Genomic DNA, 22,452 nt, shown 5'->3' with positions numbered 1-22,452 from the left:
GCCCTGGCAGCCTGGACCCCAGCCCTGGGCTAGTAGATCTCGTCCCATCCCCAGGGCTCTTGCTTGGTCTGCAGCCCCAGGGCCAGGCCATACACACACGAGCTGCTCTTTGCCGAGGCCTGGCACATGCTGGGTTTGCATGTCCAGCTATTGCAGGGCCTAGCCCTGTCACGGTGGCTTTGGGCTGGGGCTGCATGGTACCAGTGTGGGAGCCTGTAGGGCACAGCCTGGCTGCACAATGAAACATCAACCGTGCCAAGGCTTGGTGCAGGGGGAGCCTGGTGCTCGGTGGGGCAGGACATGAGTGCCCAAGGGCACTGGGCCTGCATGGAGCCGGCCACCTGGGCAAGGCCAGTTCAGCCTGGGTCGTGCTCCATGCAGCCAGCACAGCTGCACTGTGGAGAAGGGGGGATTCGATTCCCAGCTGCCCTTGGGCCCATGCAGGGAGTAGTAATGGGAGCCGCGTGGGCCTGGCAGCTGGTGCAGAATGAGCCCCTCAGGCGTGGGGGAGGGGCTGGCATTGCTCCTGCTGTCATCGAAGTCTGGCATCAAAGCGGCTCTGGCAGGGAGAGCCATGGCGGGGAAGCTCCCGCAGCTTCCACCTGTACCACCATGCAGCCAGACTGGGCCGGACTCCCGGCAGCAGCCAGAGACTCTGTCCCGTCCGGCGCCCTTCCTTCCCCTGGCTGCAGCGCGGCAGGGCTGGGCCGAAGCAGGGACCCCTCGGCGCCTGCACAGCCGTGGAAGGGAGACACTGGGCAGAGTGAAGGGCTGCAACGGTCCCGGAGTTGGGCAGGAGCAGGACGATTGACGCACTGGGCAGGGCAAGAGGTACCAGCTATAGTGCCAGGGGCAAAGCAGGCACTGCCAGGGCAGCAACATGCAGTCGGCCCTGTGCATTATGGGGCCTGGAGCAGTGATGGGGTGATGGGCTCGATTCCATAGCACAGCTCCCAGGGAGGGTGGCTGGGTGAGGACACAGCTGGAGGGGGTGGTTTGTCAGCCCCAGCAGAGCCCGGACCCCCTGCACAGGGCATTAGCGAGCTGGAGCTGTGAGCCGAGCTCTCCAGGGGCAGTAGCTGTTCAGCTGTGTGCTGAATCCCTGGGGGAAATGGCTCGCGGAGGCCTCCTCTGCCCCCGGGCACTGGAGCCCTCCTGGCTGCAGTGGACGGAGGCTCTGCCAGCTTAAATGGCTGCAGGAAGCTGAGGTGGAGCCAGCAGTCAACACCCATGCCCAGGGTGGGCAGCCTATGGCCACAGCAAACTGGCTGAGCGGGGTCTGGTCTGCTCCGTACCTCACTGGACCTCCAGCACTGGGTGCCTCGCTGGTACAGGAACCCAGGGAGTGGGTTGGTGTGTGTCTGTCCCCCTCCCACCCAAGCTGGTGCTGCCCTGGGCACTTCACTGCCCCACCACAGCCTGTCCTTGGGCGGGAGCGCTGACCTCCCAGGGGGCCAGGAGCAGCCACAGCCTCCTCAGCAGGGCTCAGGACTCCCTGCATCCCGGGGCTTAGCGCTTGCCCCTTAGGTGCTGGGCCGCTGGCAGGAGCCAATGACAGGCCAGGTCAGTGGATATCGCCGCCCAGCTCCTTGCCCCATGCTGGGCCTTCTCCAGCCACATCACCCTCCTGGGCTCTGGGGACAGGTGCCTGCAGCAAAGGGGCTGGCCTGACACTGGACAGCAGTGAGGATGGGGGCACGCCATTCTCTCCTAGCATGGGTGTTGCAGAGGTAGGGCAGAGGCATGGCCTTGGGAGGTCCCAGCTCCGGTCCTGCTCCAGCATGCTGCCAAGCGTGGCGTGACAGGGTGGCGCATGGCTCCCGCGGGCCCAATAACCACGTGCCACTTGAGTGTGGTCTATAAATAATTCAGCAGATTTTTATTACAAAAAATAATGACAATAATTAATAGAAAAATGCAACTGGCGCAAACTGCCAGCAGCCATGCCAGCAGGGACTTGCCTGGGCAGCGACCCTTTGCTTCAAATAGACAAATTATTACCCGCAGTCCTGCCTGGGCTTCGTGGGCAGCTGCTGATCAAACGGGCCGGAGGAGGCTGGCTCTCTGCTCCTGGGCACTGCCAGGCTGCCATGATGCCAGCGCAGCACCAAGACCAGACAGTGTTGGGATCACACACAGCAAGGCCTGGCCCGCAGCCCTGGAGGGCCCTAACTCAGCCCTCATATTCCTCTCTGCAGTGAAGGGGGCTGCATCCTGCCTGCCCCCGGGACCAGGCAGTCCTCTGATGCCCAGCGCGCCAACGAACCCTGTTGAGACCCAGCTCTAGTGGGGATTGCGGGAGGGGGGGACTGAGGTAGAAGCTGATTCAAAATATACTTCGTGGCTCGCGCCTGGCGGCACATGGGTCGAGTTTGCCAAGGCTCAGCCAGGCCAAAGGAAGGTGCTGAGTGATGTACCATGGACAGTGCCCATGGCCCCAGCCACGAATAAATACCCGAATAAATAGAGACCTGGCACACGCAAGTGTCCCCGCCAAACAGGTCCCTTCAGGAACGCCACAGCGGCTCCTATTGCAGATTCCCCTTCAAATGGCCGGACACAGAGCTCTGTTCCACGGAGCCCTGGCCTGGCAGGGGGAGCCCCAGGGGGTAGCCTGAGCCGGGGGCTCCAGCATCTGATTCTGTCTTTGGGACGGGCTCCAGCCCATTGGTCCCTGGTACCAGGGGAAGCTGCATCAGGTGCTGCCACTCCAGCCTTGTGCTAAACAGCTAATGCTGTGGGGGTTCCTTGCGGATGCGCCGATTCTTCAGGATCTCCAGGATCTGGGCCTTCTGCTTCAGCCACTGCTCTGTCGTCTGCTTCTGCTGCGTGGGTTTGAAGAAGGTGTATTTGAGCCGGGGGGCTTTTTGGTCGCTCACCACCAGTGCCTGCAGGGTGAGCGGCTCGTGGAGTGGCCCGCGGCCCGTGATGATCTCTGTGGCCTTGGTGGCACCGCTGTAGTGCAGTGTCACGCTGCCCGCCAGGCTGACGTCCAGCTCCGAGGGCACCAGGACATAGTTCCCGTTCAGGGCGTAGGTGCCGTCCTGCCTCCGCAGCGCCAGGTAGATGCCATCGTTGGCCGTGGCAGAGCTGCTGCTCTGGCGGATCAGGATGTGGGTGGCCCCAGCCGGTATAGTGACCACATCATTGTAACCATAGCTGAAAGGCAGAGAGATACAGGCATCAAGACGCTGGAGGGAAAGCAGAGGGAGGGACCTGGGGGCTGGCCCTGAGCAGAGCCCTGGAGATGTGGGCTCCAGCACCTGCTCCAGCACTAGGAGAGTTTGGCATAGCTCCCCCTCACGCCTGCGTCTCAAACCGCCCAGCCTTGTGCACCCCCACTGCTCCAGGAGGGGAGAGGACTGGGAGGCTGCAGGCTGGGATTGAGTAGCCCAGAGCCAGGGGGCTGAGGAGCCCAGAGCTGGGGGTGGGGAACCTGTCCCTGCTAGGGCTTGGCAGTTCTCGCTATTAGCGCCTCGTTACCATAAGCTGGTAACGACCTGGGCATGGGGGCCCTGAAGCTGCTGCTGTGACGATCACCCCCTGCCTGCTGTGTGCACACAGCCCCATGCCCAGGCCCTGCCCCCGGGTCAGCCTGCGAGGTGGGGTTGGGACTCACCGGGGCTTGGCAAAGGAGCCGTAGGTCTTGGAGCAGCGGGATCCATCTCCCCCGCACACCATGCACTTGTCAAACTTCTTCTTGGAGCCGATGACATGGTCGCAGCCGGCATGGATGCAGCGCCCCTGCACGCAGACCGAGGTGCTGTCGGGGGAGCAGGGCGTCCCATCCGCCACCTGGAGACGGGCACAGAGTCAGTGAGGCCTGGGCCACTCCTCTCCCACCACAGCTCGGCTCTACAGGCCTCTCCCCCCCAGAGGTGGCTGCATTGCAGGGTCTGGGGAGCCCTCACTCACCCTCGGTTCCAGCACGTAGTAGTAGCCCAGGGCCCTCGACTGGCACGTCAGCTTGCACTGGTCCTTCTCGGCCACGCCGCTGTAGCGGGGCACCCAGTCCATGGGCGCGGGGTAGCCCTTGAACAGGTCTGAGTGATGGTTGTAGGCGGCGCATTGCTGCTCCCGGAAGGTGAGGGCTGGAACGAGACACGGGGGGCGGGTGCTGCGTCACTGCGGGCCCCGTGCTGGGCCCTAGCTCCTGGGGAGCGACCCCCACCTGTCACCACAGCCTCCCCCCTCCCTGTGCTGGCTTCTGGGCGACGCTCTCAGGGCCTTCCACAGACTGCCCTGCCTGACCCTTTCCCTGCCCCAGGCCCGCCCCACCCCCCGTGTCCAGCTGGGGCCACGGACCCTTCCCAAGGGGTTCCCCCTTTGTCACCCCTGCAGCAGCTGCAGCTCTGGCTCAGGAAAGGGTATTAGTGCCAGTGCACAGCCAGGGGTGCAAGGGCCTCTCTCTTAGTTCTACTCAGCCTGCCCTCAAGAAGGGTCTGTGCTTGGAGCAGGAGGGACGCTGCTCTAGCTGGCCAGTGGCTCCTGGGTCCTTGGTGGGGGGAGGGGAAATGCTGGCCCCCGGTGACATGCTGCCCCCACTCACCCGTGCCATCTGGGCACTCCTGGGTGCTGCAGGAGCGGTACTGGGTGCGCTTGCCCTCACAGTATTTGCCGCCGTTGCGTGGGACAGGCTTGTTGCACTCGCGGGTGGAGAACTGCACTCCCCCGCCGCAGCTCCTCGAGCACTCGCCCCACGGGCCCCAGGGCCCCCAACCGCCGGGGGTGGGAGTCTGCAGGGAGAGACAAAGCAAGGTTAGAAACGGACAAGGGGGAGTCAGAGCCACATGACCACCAGGAGGCGCCCTGGACCCAGGCACCCAGTGCAGTTCTGCAGCTGGGAAGCATAGAGGGGGGTCTCCATCCCTCCCAGTCCCCAGCCACCCCCTCACCTGCCCCACTTCCTCCACACTCTGCCAGTCTCTGAGCCCCGCCCTCACCCCTCTCCTGGCTCCCCTGTGTCCTGTTCCGCCCCAGCAGAGGAAGGCAAGTGCTTTGCTCCCTGCCCTGCCTTGCAGGTGCCCAGAGCCCACAGGTAGCTGGACACTCACGTTGAAGGCCTTCATCTCCACTCTGCTGATGCAGCGCCCATTCATGCAGGCCTTGCCCTGTCCGCAGGCGGTGCCATCTGCCCAGGGGAAGTGCTTGGTCTGGCACATGAAGTGCCCATTGATCTTGCCTGTGCACCACAGGGAGGAGCAGGGTGGGTGCAGGTTGGGGCAGTGGCGGGAGTCCGGCCCAAAGGTCAGCTGACACTGCCGGTCCACGTCATAGTTGCTGCCCGGGAAGGGGGCTGGCAGGCGCAGGGGCTCACGAGGCTTGTCCAGGAGGCAGTGACCTGTGGAGAGGGAGTGGGTTGGCATGTGAGGGGCCTGGGCATCACAGAAACAGACAGGCTGGGGCAGAGCTGGCTCAGGGTGCGTGGCGTCAGGCCCCCCCCCCACTTGGCAAGGGGGCGGCTGCGACAGGAACACTATGCGGGGTGGGGGGATCATCTGCAGACCAGCATGGGCAGCAGAATCTGCCTGGGCAGAGATGTCCCCTCCTTGGGCCAGGGCAGGGACCCTGGTACCCAAGGGGCTGGCTCAGTTCCAGCCTGACTGGCAGGGGCTGGCCGAGGGCTGCTGGGCCCGGAGTGATTGGGATGGGTGACAGCCCTGTTCCTAATGCACAGCTGTTTGCCCCACAAACCATGATCCCTGCTGACATGGGCTGGCCAAGGGTCTGACAGGCGAGGGGGGCTAAACTGTAGACCCATAGGGGGAGAGCAGGGCTGGGACAGCAGGAGGCTGCAGGTCAGGATTCAGGGGCACTGGCAGAGCTGTTTTGGAGAAACTTGCCCAGTCCTTGCCCACCCTGTGCCTGGCTCTGGCCAGCCGTGTTGTGGCTCTGGGCTCCCAAGAGGGGTCCTTACCATGGCCGTTGTCCAAGAAATCTGTGATGAAGCGGGCGCTGCAGGGTGACCATAGCTGGTCAGGGTCCACATAGGACATCACTGGAGCCATCATGTGCCGGGTGCCGCTGGCGTGGGAGTTCAGATCCTCACAGGCCTTGGCGTTGTCATGGAGCATGTTGAACACGTGGCCTGCAGGGGGGAGATGAGTTGGAGTCAATGTGTGGCATAGGGACCCGGTCTGTGGGGGCCGCCACGGGGAGGGCATGAAAGGGGGGCCCTGGGCTGGTGGGGGGGCATGGGCAGCGGGGGCTCTGTGGGGGGAATCAAGCAGCTGAGCCTGGTGATACTGGGACTCTGATCCCATGTGCTGTGCAGGGGAGGGGGAGATGGAGCGGAGAGGTCGGAGTGCAGTGGAGGGAGATGGGGGGTGGGAGTGGAGATGGAGTAGCTGAGCCTGGCCATGCTGGACTCTGATTCTGGGCCTGGCAGGCCTCTTGGCTCTTGCTGCCTCGTGATGCCCAGCCCTGCCCTGCCCCTGGCCGGCAGCACTTACCGAGTTCGTGGGCAGCTGTGAAGGCCGATTGCAGCCCGTCATCCTCCACGATGGAGCAGCTGCGGGTGGGGTCGCAGACGGTGCCCACGTCTGCCATGCCCAGCGTGTCGCAGGTGGAGATGCCGCACAGGTTCTGCGGGAGAAAGAAGACGTTGGGGCATGTGGGGCGCTGCGACGGGAGGCCTGCTGTGCGGTCCCAGCCCTTGGGCATGAGGCACACTGCTCTCTCATGCCAGTGGGGCCAGCCCCACCTCCCCCAGCTGTGAGCCAATTTGGGGGTATTCAGGGCTATTGCTGGACTGGCCAAGCAGCCCCTCCATGGGCCCCCTTCCCCAGCAGGGGCCTGTCCCCCACATGAGCCTCTCACTGGACATTGCTGATGTGATTTGGGTCCCCCAGAGCCCCCATGGCTGGAAGAGGCACTGCACTGGGGGGGCCGCACTGGGGAGAGGCTGTCCCGGGGTGGGGGGGAAGGGACTGTCCCGGGGGGCACTGTACCTGCCGGGTAAAGAAGATGGCTGTGTCGAAATGCTCCGAATCCGCGTCGTCCGGCTTGTTGAGCCCCTTTTGCCACTGGCAGAAGTTGCGCAGCATCTGGGCTGCGTTGGCCGTGACCTGCAGCCCGTCCTCACCGGGCCCCAGCACCACCAGCCGTGTGACCACCAGCGTCACCGGGTTCTGCAGGCTCGGGTGGCGGAAGAACTTGGCGGCAGCAGCCATGACGGTCAGCAGGTAGCGTCTGAGCCCGGCGCCGTGGAACTGGGCCATGGGCTCGTCCGCCACCACCAGTGTCTCCACGTAGCGCGGCACCGAGGCGAACCGCTGTGGGGAGGGAGATGGTCAGAGATGGGGTGGGGGCACCCAGGCAGCCTGCCTCGTGGCAGGTTTTTCAGTGCCATATGCAGGTCCTTGGCCTTTGCCCAGGGCTGTTCCCAGGATCCAGGCTCTGCCCCAGGGCTGGACCTGGTTCTGTGGCAGGTGCTGTGAGAGGGGCTCGGGGGGCTAGGCCCAGTCACTGCCTCAGCCTGGGGGGCAGAGGGCTCAGACAGAGTGTGCTCAGCCCCATTTTATAAAGGGAGAAACTGAGGCACGGAACAGAAAAGGGTCATAATGTCTGGGAATAGCACCCAATCCCCCCACCTTCCCCCTGCTCTATCCACTACACCCCACTTCTCTCCCAGAGCTGGGAACAGCCCAGGCATCCTGACTCCAGCCCCTACTCCACCCAGGCTCTTCAGTCAGCCCCAACCAGAGACTAAACGTGATCTCTGAGCTCTGGCCCAGGGGGCCTCTGCAGTTTTCAGCTCCTCTAGTGCCAGGTGATGGGCCAGGGGCAGCTGGGAGCCTGTGCCAACCCGCCTGCCCCTGGGGCAGCTCCAGCAGTGGGGGTGGGGGTGGGGAACAGCTGTTTCCATGGCAGCGAGTCACTCTCCCAGCTGGATTGGGAGGCAAATGGCCAAGGTAGAAACAAAGAAAGAGGGTTGGAGGAGAGGTGGCTGGCTCAGGGAGGGGACAGGGCTTCCCACAACAGCCTGGCCCTGCTACAGGGATGGCAAATAGCCAGGATCCCCCTTCCCCCACCACTAGGAACAGGAAACTAGCTGGGAATCTTACAGGTGCCAACCCTCTAGAATTGTCCTGGAGTCTCCAGGAATTAAAGATCATTCATTTGAGATGATGTCATGTGATGAAACCTCCAGGAATATGTCCAACCAAAGCTGGCAACCCTAGCCAGGGTCCCCCTGCCAGCCTGGGATGGGAAACTAGCCAGGATCCCCCACGCCCAGGAAGGGACGGGAAGCTAGCCAGGATCCCCCACCCCCGGGAAGGGACGGGAAGCTAGCCAGGATCCCCCCTCTCCCCCAGGCAGAAACGGGAAGCTAGCTGGAATCCCCCCTCCTCCCGGGCAAGGCCGAGAAGCTAGCCGGGATCTCCCCAGCCACCCGGCAAGGACGGGAAGCTAGCTGGGATCCTCCCCCTGACAAGAAGCTAGCCGGGATCCCCACCCCCACCCCCCAGCCAAGGCTGAGAAACTAGTTGGGACTTCCCCCTGCCGAGAAGCTAGCCGGGATCCCCCCGACTCCCCAGGCAAGGCTGAGAAGCTAGCTGGGATCCCCCCCTGCCGAGAAGCTAGCCGGGATCCCCCCGACCCCCCAGGCAAGGCTGAGAAGTTGCCTGGGATTCCCCCCTGCCGAGAAGCTAGCTGGGATCCCCCCGACCCCCCAGGCAAGGCTGAGAAGTTGGCTGGGATTCTCCCCTGCCAAGAAGCTAGCTGGGATCCTCCCCACCCCCCAGGCAAGCCTGATAAGCTAGCTGGGATTGCCACATTCCAGGATTCCCCCTGCAGCAGGAACAGGACTAGGTCACCAGGCCAAAAGCAGCAGGCACGGGAGGAACTCTCGTCTGGGGCACATGGCCAGGGGAGGCGGGCCAGCCCTGCCTGCCAGTAAGGACCCTGCCCCGCCCCGGTGGATGATGCCAGCAGCCGCCCCTACCTTTGCTCTCCTCGAGGACGCTGCTGCGGCATGGGGCTCCCTTCCGCTGGCTGGAGCCGTGCCCAGAGCCTGGGCGCCCACACTACACATGGTGCTATTGGCTTTCTCGGGTATCTTCTTCCTGAGCACGTGGGCACCGGCTCCATCTGCGGCATTGGGTGCCCCCCCTTGCAGGGGCTGCACGTGGTACTCCGCGCCGTGGTACTGCAGCACCCCCAGCAGCGACACCCCGTCATAGTTCACTGCCGCGACGGAGTCCGGGTCGGAGTTCACCGTGCCGGTGTAGTAGCTCCCCGGCTCGGTTGACCCATCAACCGCGGCTGGCTGCCCGCTCCTGCCCAGATACTGCACGGTCAGCCCCTCCGCCAGGAAGCTGGGGTCCCTTTCCAGGTCCAGGACCAGGTCTTCCCCCAAGGCGCGGATGCGGTAGAGAAGCTGCTGGCTGGGGCTGCCGCCCAGCCCCTCCCCAGACACGCCTGCCTTGGCTTCGCCCACCAGGCGCTCCGGAAACACGATTTCCTCCCTGTAGCCACCAGCACCGGCTCGCTCCCCCGACGCCAGCATGAGGTGGCAGCAGGCAGCGATGAGGAGTGTCAACATCGCACAGAGCGGGCTTCCCATGGGGGCACAAGGGTAGATGAGGAACAAAATACGATCCCAAAAGCTCTGTGATGTTACACTGCCGTGGGGAGGCCCTGGGCCTTTCCCTTAACTAGCAACACCAGCTGTAATTAACGACAAGGACCCGGGACTCAGGCTCTGGAGAGCCGCTCCGTCAACTGCTCTCAGCAGCACCTAGCACAGGGCAGCACCTAACAGCAGCTCCTAGACGAGCCACCCATTGGCAAGCGGGCTGTGCGCTCGGGGAGGTTCACGGCAGATGCTGACCCGGAGCCAGAGGAGGCGCACACGGCCTGGCTGGCTCTTCAAATAGTTTATAAAACGTCTTCTCAGCTCTTTTGTTTCAAGTCCCAGACCTTCCCCGGAATATTCCTTTGGCAAACTGCAGGGCGGGCCAGATGCTGGGTGACTTCGCAGAGTCCCAGCAGGACGGGGCTGGCTCTACTTTTCAAATCTTGTTTGAGAAAAAAAATAGAGAGGGTTTTTCTTCTCCTTTTTGCAAAGAAATAGCAGGAAAAGTGCCCACTGGGAAGAGATCAAGTTATTCCCTCTAGAAACTGGCTCCCAGTTCACAGCCCTCTCTGCCAATCCCTGCAAGTTTGAGATTAGACTTTCTTTCTTTCTTTCTCTCGTTCTCTCTTTCTTTCTCTCTCTCTCTCTCTGTGCCGAGTTTCTCTGGCTGCTCATCTGCGCGCTAGCCCCTTTTAACAGCTGTCTCCCAAGAGCGGCTCAGCCCCCATTGGCTGTCACATCCCGTAAAGCTGAGTACACGTTTTTGCAATCTCTTCTGTTGCTTGACGCAATTGTCCCTGTCAGAGCTTTAGTCTTTTATTTTTGTTGTTGTTGTTTTTTTTAATATTAAAAATAAAGGAAATTGGGAGGGGGGTTGGAGGTGGGAACAGAAACAGCTGGCGGCCGGCCCAGTCTTCCGGCATGAAGTTGGCACTTTGCCCCGTTTTTTCTACAATTTGTAGCTTTGTTTGAGGAGTATTTCTCCTCTTTGTCTCTCTCACCCACTCCATGAGAAGAGAGGCTGGATACTGCGGTGATGGGTGCCCTGCCCAGGACATGCAGCCAGTTGGCTCCAGATTCCGTGGGCTCAGATCCTCCTAGAGACAAATCCATGTGGCCCTGCCAGCCCCAGACATTCAGAAATCATGAGTCAGGCCACAGAAAATCATGACACTGCAAAAAATAATATCCTAACTGTTGGGTCCTTTCCTCTGCCTCCTGCTTCATGCCCGTGGGCCTCTCTGCAGCCAGAAGAGCTGGAAAGTGACTCTTACTTTAATCCCAAACCATGTGACTCCTGGAGCTGAGGCTTTAAGAAAAACACCAAGTATCGCCAAGTCCCGCTGAGACCAGGAGCGTTGTTGACCCCGATTTCCTGTGCTCCCAGCACTCCTGTTGACTCCACTGTGTCAGGACAGGGAGGATCGTCTGGGAAAGCCAAACTCCCTGTCTGACCTGGGCCAATCCCTGCCCCCTTTTGCCACAGCTTTCTCCTCTGTACAGGCCGGCACCTGGTACGGAGCAGGGCTTTTCCTCCAGAGATCTTAAAGCCCTTCCTGAAGGTGAGGCAGTGTCACCACCCTCATTGGAGACGTGGGGAGACCGAGGCATGGAGATGGGCAATGACCTACACAAGGGCACAGAGGAACTCAGTGTCAAGACTTGGAATATAACCCAGGAGTCCTGGTTCCCAGGCCGGGCCTCCATCCCAGCAGCTGGGGACTGAGTACATGAGTGCGTGCAGAGCTCTGAGCTGGAGCTGGGCACAGCAGAGTGGTGTGAGTGGGAGGCTGGCTGTGCTAGGAATACAGGAAGGGGCCATCAGAGCTGGCTTGGGCAGGGGCAGATCGGGCGCCTGCTTTTTGCCATCGCTGCCCCATGGGAAACCAACACATATAGAGGGAATTTGGGGTAAAGCCTCATGGAATCAGGCTGGGTGAGGACAGGCCCTCTGAGGGCAGTGAGAATAGGGAGGGGAGAGGGCTGCCAGCCCCCTGAGGGAGATGGCCTGGCAGCCTGGGCTCCCCCGAGAGCAGGGGCTTCCCCGTTTCATCCCCCCAAGCCTGTCCCAGACACTCCACATGCGCTCGTGTCCTTGGGGCTGAAGCTGGCACGTCTGTGACCTCTTCCGTCCCAGGGTGCTGCAGTGGGGCCGGACACCCCTCTGCCAAAGCCTGGCAGGTCAGAGAGGGGCCTGTCCCCTGCGGGCACTGTGCCCAGGGGGAGTCTGGGCCAGCCGAGCTCAGCCCGGGCTGGGGGCGAATCCCCTCCGTGACAGAGGAGATTTGGGCTGGCGCAGGCCTTGGCAGCTGGACCCTACAATTACAGCCCAGAAGCCTCTCCCTGCTGGCCTCCCTTCCCTGCCCCCGCTCTTTCCCCCTTTACCCCCATCCCGCGCCAAGGCTCTGGGATCATGCGGTTGTGGGCGAAGGGCGGGGAGGGCTGCTGGCGCCGAGCTGCAAACGCAGGCCGAGCCGCGCGGTGTCTTGCTTGGCCTTTTGCAGCCTTTGCTTTTTCATTGGCGCCCCCCCACCCCCACAACTTCTCCCTCCTTTCTCCCTCCTGCTCTTGGCTTTTCATTTTCCCTTTGATCTTCCCCAGCAGCCCCACCATCGAGGGCCTTCCTTCTGCCTTCGTTCCCTTGCGCCCCTTCCCCTTCCCCTCCCCCTCACATCTGCTTTCCCTGCACTGCGGCGCTACACAGTCTGAAGCTCGCCTCCTCCAGCCCTCTCCTCCCCTGGCCTGGCGGCGTACTCAGCCCAGAAGACAAAAGGCAGACACGGCTCCAGCCCTCGTCCCTCCCAGCCACGCTGCACCAGCGCCTCCCAGCTGCTCTGGCCAGCGTGTTAGCCGCATGCCTTACCCTTGCATTTCTAGGAAAGGCCAGTTGCACCCTCTTGGATCCTCTGGCCCATGCCTGCCCCTCCCTGAGGTGCCTCAGTTTCCCACCCTGCAGGTTGAAATTCCAGTGGACAAATGTCCCTTTAACTCACCTCTCTGCTCCACTGCACCCCACAGGTTGTTGTCTGAGCTCAGGGGCACCCCAGCCTTCAGGAGTGCATTCAAATGGGTTGGATACCTCCATTGCCACTTTTCCCCACTGCCTCCCCTGCTGCTGTGTCCCCAGTCTGGGTCCCCCAGTCACACGGCCACCACCACCTCGCCCAGCTATCAGCATCCACAGCTCTCGGGTTGGCTGGGTAGAGGCCGCTCCTCACGCTGCCCTGGGCCAGGCTGCCCTGTCCTGAGGCACCACTGCCAACCCAGTGCTTAGTAATTGCTCTGGGTAGTGCTGGGGAACCTCACTGCTGGCTGGTGTCTTTTCTGTTTCGTCTTTCCTGTCCCCACACAGCATCCCCTTACCCGGCTGTGTCTACACTTAAACCACTGCATCTCTGCAGCCTCACCATCAACCTAGCTACTGCCTCTCAGAACCCCTCCCATGTGTTTTAGGTGTAGACATGCCCTGCGACAGCCCCCCAGACCGGTTTAGCAGAGTGTGTCTACACTTAAAACGCTACAGTGCTGCAGTGTAGACGCTACCTATGCCAACGGGAGCGGTTCTCCCATCGGTGTAGGTAATCCACCTCCCTGAGAGATGGTAGCTAGGTTGAGGACCTATGCTGTCTACACGGGGGCCTTGGTCAGTATAGTTATATCTCTCAGGGGTGTGGATTTTTCACACCCCTAGATATACTGACGTAAATTTCTAGCATAGACCAGACCTCAGTGAATTTGTTTTTAGGGGTCAAAGACTACTCAGTTTCACTTTTAAACACTCAACCCCCCATCCAATCCCTTAGAGACAAGCCACCCCATCTCCCTCTCACTTGGCTCACTAGCCCACACTTAGCAGGAAGACCAGGTCAGGGTGACCTCTCAGTCAGGACATAGTAAGAACCATTCTGCTACCCTTTAGTTGTACGATAGGGATAGCAACATTTAATTTCCCCGTATCCACGGCTTCAGTGAATTTGAACCCAAAACAGCCAGCACTGAGCACCGTGACAAAGGAGGTGGGCCTATGCAAATAACGCTGGCTCAGGAGGACTTTTCCTCCGGTTCATCAATAGATGGCATGAGAGAGCTCATTAAGGCCTTGGCTTACGGGTATTGCTCTGTGAGTATGTCTACAGCGCAGTGGAAAACCCAAGGCTGGCCAGCTTGAGGGGCTTGGGCTAAGGGATTATTTCATTGCAGATATTCATAGCATCCCAGAGCCCATGCTTCACACTGAGCCAGATCATCTACACTGCAATTAAACAGCCCCTTAGCCCAAGCCCCACGAGCCAGAGCGAGCTGGTACGGGCCTGTCGCAGGCGTCTAACTGCAGTGTAGACATACCTCGAGAGCTCCCCTTCCGGGTCAGACCTTCACTTCGCAGGGGTGGGATCCTTGATTCACCCACTCTCAGCCCTGGCCCTGGGCTCCAGCCCCCCATGGTTACCCTGCAGGTCTGATGGGGTCCGGCCCCTGTTGGGAGCTCTGCCCAGAGTGACCCCACCCAGACTTCTGGACCCAAAGCAGTGCAGGATCTGAACCATGGCAACCCATCCTAGCACAAGAGAGGGGACTGAAACAACAGTCCGTCGGCATGTGCCTCACCTAAAGCTCAGGCAGGCCTGACTTACCACCAGCTGAGCTGCTCTCCAATGGCCTGTGCCTCAGTGTCCCCAGTAACTGTCCGACTGCTCAAGAGAATGTCTGTGTCTTCAGACCCATTTGAAGTGTCTGACTCCCGCTCCCTCTGCCCCCGGGGAAACTTGTCTGGCAGGTCCAGGAGGGGCAAGTGGGGAATCAAATGAACGTCTTTCTCTCCAGTTTCCCTACGTATTGGCCAGGAGATGTGTCAGCCCCTGCCCAGGTGCTCATGGAACATGCAGCAAGGACCCCACTGAGCCAGCGATGGCGGAGCATTACAGGCAGCTCCAAAGCCATCACAGCTGCACAGGGAGCGAATTGTGTGTGTTGTCACTGTTTGTACGGGATTGTGTGTGTGTTTGCATGGGGAATGAATATATAGGGAAGGGTTGTGTGTGTGTGGATAAGAGTTATGTGTGTGTGTGTGTGCGCAGGGGTAGGAGTTGTGTGTGGGGAAGGGTTTGTGTGTCTGTGATGGCTGGAATTGTGTGTGGTGGTTGTGTGTGGAGGGAAGTGTGTGTGCATGTGGGTGGGTAGGAGTCATGGGGGGTTGTGTGTATGTGTGCAGGGAAGGGTTTGTGCATGTGAGTGTGTGTGGAAGGGTTTGTGTGTGTGTGTGTGTGATGCCCCTAGTGGTTCCCCAGAGAGAGGATCCTGGCCTTTCCTCTTGTTCTCGCCCTCTGCGAGTGGCTGTGGGTTAGTGCCTGAAGTTCAGGGTTCTAGTCCCAGAGGTTGAGGGTGTTTTGTGACAATAGCTGCCTGGCCCCTGGCCCCATGGCAAGGCTGGCAGCATGGATCGTAGCTCTGCTCTGGTGCCGGGGGGACCCCTTAAGTATGTCTACAGGGCAATCAGACACACATACCACCCTGTGCCAGCTGACTCAGGCTCAGGGTCTGTTTAATTCCGGTGTAGCCGTTTGGGCTGGGTTCTAGGACCCCACGAGGGGGGGTGGGTCCCAAATGTCTGCACTGTAATTAAACAGCCCTGTAGCCTGAGTCCCTTAGCCTGAGTCAGTTGGCCCGGGCTGGTGCAGGGGTCTGACTGCAGGGCACATGGACTCTAGAAGCCGGAGCTGGGTGCTGTGTCAGGAAGGCCCAGTTCCGCTCCCAGCGAGGCCAGCTGATTGCTGGTGGCCGGCCGCCAGGCATTGCTTCCACCACTCCTGCCATTGTTGCCGTTTTCTCCATGAAAGGGAGGACGGGAAAGCATGACTCAGTCATGGGAGCGGACGGGCCCAGCACCTGAGCCCTGACCCACGCCAGTGAGTCCAGCTTTGTGGGAGGAGGTCAGGACCAGCAGTTCGTTTTACTAATGGGAAAAACAGTCTGCCCAGCTGTCATCAAATCCTTGGCTGGATCACCCACGTTCCAGGGAACAGGTCAGTCCTTCCCCAGGGGTAGCAGTGCAGAGCAGAGGGTCCAATCATACACCGAGTGCATCAAATATTCCAGACAATTTTCCTATTTGCCATGCTGCAAGGCCATGGTAATAGAACCCAGGAGTCCTGACACCCAGCCTCCCTGCTCTAACCATTAGACCACACTACCCTCCCAAACCCAAGAATAGGACCCTGGATCCTGACTGCAAGCACTAACAGCTGTCCAGCTTCCCCTCTTGGCAGCAGGAGGTGTGAGGTGGACAGACCCGCTGACCTCGTCCCTCCATGTGTAGAAGGAAGCGTTTTTCCTTCCAGTAGCTCCAGAGCCCTGACCCCATTGCTACTTGCTGCCTTGCAGGAGCTGAGCCTGCTGATGGGCCTGTCTGTCTGTCTGTCTATCTATCCCCATGCACCCCATCTATCTATCTATCTATCTATCTATCTATCTATCTATCTATCTATCTATCTATCTCCATAACCTGCATCTAGCCATGCATCCCTGGCACCACACCCCCTTTACTGTAGAGTCAGGCATGACACTCCTGCTTCCCCAGCACTAATTGCAGTGGATCTGGAGGCTTTGCAGTCTGGGCCTGCCCTGGGATCTGCATTTTGCCGATAGGCCCTGTCTCTCTAGGGCAGGTTGAACAGAGTCCTTGCTCTGCCCTCAGGACAGGCCGGTGCAGTGCCATTGAAAGGCTGAATGGTGGGAGATAACTGTGTGGCCACTTCCAGGCCCTGTCAGCATGCCCGAGTCCCAGCGAGGCAGAGCAGAGCAGGCCACAGTAGCGTAGCTAGGGGAGGTGCAGGGGAAGCAGCTGCTTCCCCTCAGCACATTTTCCAAAAGTGGTGCCTTAGTTAGGGGTTACCATGGTGCCAGTGGGTGGGGCCCATGCTCAGCTCTGAAGCTTGGCCTGTCGGGCCAGCACTGGGCTCCTGCAGGCAAGGAAGGGTGGCACGGCCAGAGGAGCCATGGGGGGGCGCGGGGGCAGCACAGTGTGACCAGAGGAGCCATCGGGGGGGGCGGCACGGCTGGAGGAGCAAGGGGGGTGCAGCATGGCAGCCCGCAGCATGGCCAGAGGAGCCATGTTGGAGGGGAGTGGCGCGGCCAGAGGAGCCATGGTGGGTGCTGCGGGGGTGGTATGGCATGGCCGAAGGAGCCATTGGGGGCGGCCATGGGGGCTGCACGGCATGGCTAGAAGAGCCATGGGGGGGCATGGCATGGCTGGAGGGGGTGTGGCCAGAGGAGGAGCCAAGGGGGGCACCTTTTTAATGTTTGCTCCCCCTGCTCTTAGAACCTGGCTACGCCACTGTGCAGGGGTCCAGGGCAGGCCAGCTCCACGCCCAGCTGCTGGTCATCCAGCCCATGGTGCATTGGGCCTGGCTGGTGCAGAGACCCCTCCACAGACCGTGGGCCATGGGAATGCTGCTGTGATGGCACCCAGCACCTGCTGGGCTGGGGCACTGGTGCCAGGTGCTTTCAATGACCAGGCCCCTGGCTGGGGATCAACCCTAACCCTAGACAAATTAGAGGATTGGGCCAAAATAAATCTGATGAGGTTCAACAAGGACAAGTGCAGATTCCCATGCACTGCTACCCACTAGGGACCGAATGGCTGGGCAGCAGTTCTGCAGAAAAGGACCTAGGGGTTACAGTGGACGAGAAGCTGGATATGAGTCAACAGTGTGCCATTGTTGCCAAGAAGGCTAATGGCATTTTGGGCTGTATAAGTCAGGGCATTGCCAGCAAATCAAGGGACATGATCATTCCCTCTATTCGGCATTAGTGAGGCCTCATCTGGAGTACTGTGTCCAGTTTTGGGCCCCACACTACAAGAAGGATGTGGAAAAATTGGTGAGTCTAGCGGATGGTAACAAAAATGATTAGGGGGCTGGAGCACATGACTTATGAGGAGAGGCTGAGGGAACTGGGATTGTTTTAGTCCGCAGAAGAGAAGAATGAGGGGGGATTTGATAGCTGCTTTCAACTACCTGAAAGGGGGTCCCAAAGAGGATGGATCTAGACTGTTCTCAGTGGTAGCAGATGACAGAACAAGGAGCAATGGTCTCAAGTTGCAGTGGGGCAGGTTTAGGTTGGATATTAGGAAAAACTTTTTCACTAGGAGGGTGGTGAAGCACTGGAATGGGTTACCTAGGGAGGTGGTGGAATCTCCATCCTTAGAGGTTTTTAAGGTCAGGCTTGACCAAGCCCTGGGATGATTTAGTTGGGAATTGGTCCTGCTTTGAGCAGGGGGTTGGACTAGAACCTCCTGAGGTCCCTTCCAACCCTGAGATTCTATGATTCTATGCGCCGGCCGGGCTCCCTCCTCTCCCAGGGCTCACATTGGTCAGGCTCCCGAATGGCCACCAGGGCAGATCGAGGGCAGCACAGGTGAGCAGAAGACGGTCAGGAGAGGAGGGTGAGGCTGATGTCACCCTGGTCAGCGCAGGGGAAGGGAGCACTGATTCGCTCTGCTTCCAGGGTGTGTGATCAGCCACCATAGGGTGACCCCAAACTGGCTCCCTCCCCATCTAGCTGGGACCCGAATTCAGCTCTAGGCATTTCGGCCTCCATCTCAGCTCTCCAGCTGGCTCCTCTGCCTGGCTGCTTCTGGCCTGGCCTGGCCTGCAGGGTGGTGCCTCCCTGTAGGGGCAGCTGGAGGGAAGGGATCCTTGCTGGGGGAGGTGCTGGGTATAGGGTGGCTGCGTGTCCCCAGGCCTCGCTCCATCCAGCTACCGCCTGCTTATTTAATTATTGCCAGCAATGCCTTGTGCTGGCCAAGAACAATAGATCCGGCCTCAGTGGCGCTGCAGCCCATGATATATTAGCCAGGGCAGCCAAGCATGCACTGGGCCACGGAAATCCCATAAATCCTTCTTCCGCCCAGGGGAGGGGACAGTGCAGAATGGAGACTGATGCTGTGGGGGGTCCTGCGTGCTGTTGGCATGGGACGGCGACCAAGGGAAACACAGACCCTGCAGGCTGTGGGGGAGGGAACTTTCCTTTCTACTTCTGGTGAATGCTCCTGGGACAAGCCAGGTGGGCAGCGTTTGCCGGGGCTGGGTGCAGGGGTGGGGTGTGCTACCCAGAGGCTGCAGGGAGGTGAGGACTGGAGGCAGGCCTCTGCCTGCCAGGAGTGAAGCCCTAAGACCCGGTACCTCCCAGTGCCACAGATCCCGTCTGGATGGGACTGGCACCATGCCCATCCCAGCACAGCCTGCTCCCAGCCTAGCTTAGAGGAGCCGGTCCTGTGCCCATTCTTGTTCCAGAGTCCTGGCCGGGATCCGCCTGGGACAAAGGGAAGCTAAAGTTCAGCTCCCAGACCCAAATCTGGGCCCCTGAAGAGCCAGCTGGTTCCCAGGGCTCTGAGCGCCCACAGCTCCCCTTGGGTCCCTGGAAACTGAGGTTCAGTGCCCCTGGAAACCAGCAGTTTACTGAGGTGTTTAAATGCAGGTGGAGGAGCCACCGAGGCCCCCCTGACTCTGTGTGCTCTGCCCAGAATCGTAGGGCCAGGACTAGTGATCAGCGCTGATGGGTTAGAACATGGGCTGGGCCTAACAGCGCGTCCCAGTGTGTCTGTCCTGACTAGAAGGGCCTGGGAACAGCCAACAGGTGCAACATTGTTGGTACTAATGTTCTAGTCTGCAGCTAATTGTTGACTGTATTTCAGTTTGACGCGGGGTCTAGTTTTTCCCCCTCCCCCCCGAGTGACTGACTTAGGCTGTTTAGGGTACTAGCCCCTGGCCCCGGGAGACTCCCTGCTGCATCTTACAACAGCCAGTTGTTGCTAATGGGGTCCAAGGAGATGCTTGTTGCTTCCACAGACCCTGCTCCCCCCAGCTGCGGGGCCCTGGAAGCCCCATCCGCCATCTGGGCTCAGTGGGCTGGGCTCTCTCAGGAAACAGGCTCTGCTCTCAGATGTCTCCTGTGAAGGGCAGGAAGCTGAGAGCTCGGGGGAGGTGGGGACAAGGACTGGCCCTCCCATTTGCCAGCCCCACCTGTCCTTCAGCCAGGCTAGAGCCCTGCGGACAGGTAGAAGGGCTGAGCCCCATGGCTATGCTCCCCGTGGTGATGGTCAGCTCAGCACTTGCCTTGCCAGGAGATCTAGGCTCTATTCCTGGCTCTGCCCTGAGCTGCTGGGTGACCTAGGGTAGGTCCCTTCCCCTCTCTGCCTCCATTTCCCCTCCTGCCCATGGTCCATTAGACCGAGAGCTCTTTGGGGCAGGAAGGTCTCTCATTCTGTGTCTGGGCATCACCCGGCACCCCAGAGCTGGGCCCGCGCCTGCGTAGTGCCCGGCACAATGGGGGTCTGATCTCGGTTGGGGTCTGCACAGCAATGGGGCCCTGAGCTGGATACAGCCCCCGTCTTGTAAATGTGACTCACATTGTTGAGTCCCAGACGTGTGACCTTGCCTTTGGCTGAGTTAATAAGCATGTTGTTCTAATGTTCACCCAGCTTACCAAGTGCTCCAGGTCCCCAGGTCTAGTCCTCGGCATTCTTCACCACTCCACCAGTCTGGGTCATCTGCACAAGTTACCAGCAATGATTTTATTTCCTTCCAAATCAGCGCTCAGGCTATCGAGGAGCATTGGGCTGGAACAGAGCCCCGGGGAACCCAACCGGAAACCGCCCTCTGCGGGGCCAGGATCCCCCATTTACAGTTATCGATTGAGAAGCTCTAGCACTTAGCCAGGTTTTAGTGCATTTAATCAGGGTTATGCTGATTTTGTACAGTGTTAACTTTTTAATGATAATGTCACGTGGAATTGTGTCAAATGCCTGACAACTTTCTTCCAGCACGGTTACCGGTCACCCAAACTTGTCATCCCAGCAAACAAAGCTGTCCCTTTTATTTAAAGAGACCTATCTCCCATAAACCCAAGCTGAAAATTAATTACAGGGCCGCCCAGAGGAGGGGGGGACAAGTGGGGCAATTTGCCCCAGGCCCCGGGCCCTGCAGGGGCCCCGCGAGCCCTGGCCTGGAAGCAGTCCGTGTCTTTGGTGGCATTTCAGCAGCGGAGGCTCTTCAGTGCTACTGAAGATGTGGAGAGACTGAAGGGCCCACCACCGCCAAAATGCCCTGCGAGCCCTGGCCCAGGTCTTCAGCCACTCCAGGTCTTCAGCAGCATTTCGGCAGCGGGAGGCCCTTCAGTGCTGCCAAAGACCTGGACAGCTGCTGGGTGAGTACAAGCACTGCCACTCCCCTGCTTTGCCCCAGGCCCCCTGAATCCTCTGGGTGGCCCTGATTAATTATGCTGCTGTCCTTTACCTATGTGCAAGGAAGGATGGCCCAGTGGTTAGGGTGATAGCCTGCAACTTCGGGGAGCCAGGTTCAGTCCGCTCCCTCTGTTGCTTAACTTCTGAGGGCTCCAGTTTCTCCTCATATAGTGGGGCTCAGAACCCTGCCCTGCCTTACAGGCGCTGTAAGGAGAAATAGCACCAATGACTGTGAAGCACTTTGAGCATTACCCATGAGAAGCGCCGTATCATAGCTAGGGACCCTCTTATCCACATTGCAGGTACATGGCAGCACTGGCCACCGACAGTCTCCCAGCGTTGTACCTAAGTGGGCAAGCACATTATACCATTTGTGAAACGATCTCACAGAGGAACACACTGGAACCAGCCCGGCTCTAACCTTTGGCCCACGGCTAGAACCTGGGAGGCCGAACTCCCACTCTCCTAGACACTAGCTACGCAGCCGGACACTGGACACCAGACCTAGGGAATTGTTGCAAGGCAATTGGATTATTATGATTGCCTTAAAATGTGACCTATAAGCCAGGCTGGGGACCCCATGCAGCACAGCTGATGCCCCTCAATGCCCTCTCGCAGCCCCCCACCCGTCTGGTCCAGACAGGGGCCATGCACAGCTCCTCCGACCCGCCTCGCTCCTAGCACACAGCAGTGGGTCTCTCTGGAGCAGAGCAGCATTGGGCAATGGGCCAGGCTGGGCGCTGGGCTCCAGGTCACCGAGTGGCCAGGTGGGGCTTGGCAGAATCACTCGCACATCATTGCACAGTGAGCAGAGCTGGGCATGAAGGCTGGTCCGCAGGGGACACCAGCCCTGTGCTCCCCGCCTCAGGATGCATGAGCAGGTTCCTTCCCTCCTGCTCCCTTCCCATCACTCGCTGTGTCACAGCCTAAGTGAATCACTGCCAGTCCCAGGCTGTGGGGCATCCTCTCCCAGCCCTGCCCAGGGGCCATGAGCAGTTCCCCTTCCTGGCCCCCGCCCCACCCCGCCGGCCCAGGGACAAACTGAGCACTGGAGGGAGGAAGCCCCGGAGTGGAGCTGGAAGCTGTGAATTTCCTGCTAGTGAGCTGGCTTCCTCATCCTCTCCCATAACCGGGCCTGAGCTGCCTCTGACCCTGGGGAGTTGTCAGCAGGGCAGACGCCCGACGGAAAGGGATAATCCCCCCATTCCCTCCTTACCCCCCACCCTCAGCTCTCCTGCTCCCCCCTCCCTGCTCCCCACCCTTTCTGCCCCCACCCTTCACCCCTCCTACTCCCCACCACTCTGCTCACCACCCCCTCCCTGCCCCCCACTCCCTGCTTCCCATCTCTCCTACTCCCCATCACTTAGCCCTCCTGCTCCTCACTCTCCTCCACCTCTCCCTGCTTCTACTCCTCAGCAACCCTACTTCCCACCCCCCTGTCCTCCACCCCCTCCATTTCTCGCTGGCCCTCACTCCCAGCCCTCCTGCTGTCCACCCCTCCTGGCTGTCCCACCCCTCTTGCTCCTTCGCCCCCTCCATCTCACCCCCCACTGTCAGTGCAGAGCACAGCTGAGGACTCCAGGCCCAGCACCCCAGACTGTGAGTGCCCCACGCCCAAGGTCTCCAGGACAGC

At 60.2% G+C, this 22,452-nt stretch overlaps 1 protein-coding gene across 1 annotated transcript; it reads right to left on the bottom strand.

Moving 5' to 3' along the window:
• Positions 1–1,858: 1,858 nt before the first annotated feature.
• Positions 1,859–10,225, bottom strand: ADAMTS4 (ADAM metallopeptidase with thrombospondin type 1 motif 4). The gene is made up of 9 exons (XM_032765130.2): positions 8,948–10,225; positions 6,951–7,274; positions 6,453–6,585; positions 5,918–6,088; positions 5,055–5,341; positions 4,550–4,736; positions 3,916–4,091; positions 3,620–3,795; positions 1,859–3,159 (listed from the first exon to the last, which is right to left on the bottom strand). Exons 1-9 carry the CDS (start codon positions 9,566–9,568, stop codon positions 2,730–2,732), a joined length of 2,505 nt encoding a protein of 834 aa, XP_032621021.1. The 5' UTR covers positions 9,569–10,225; the 3' UTR covers positions 1,859–2,729.
• Positions 10,226–22,452: the final 12,227 nt, after the last annotated feature.

This window comes from Chelonoidis abingdonii, chromosome 11, assembly GCF_003597395.2.
Source record: "Chelonoidis abingdonii isolate Lonesome George chromosome 11, CheloAbing_2.0, whole genome shotgun sequence".
In the NCBI taxonomy this organism is placed as follows: Eukaryota; Metazoa; Chordata; order Testudines; family Testudinidae; genus Chelonoidis; species Chelonoidis abingdonii.
This window is presented reverse-complemented; position numbering and strand designations above follow the sequence as displayed.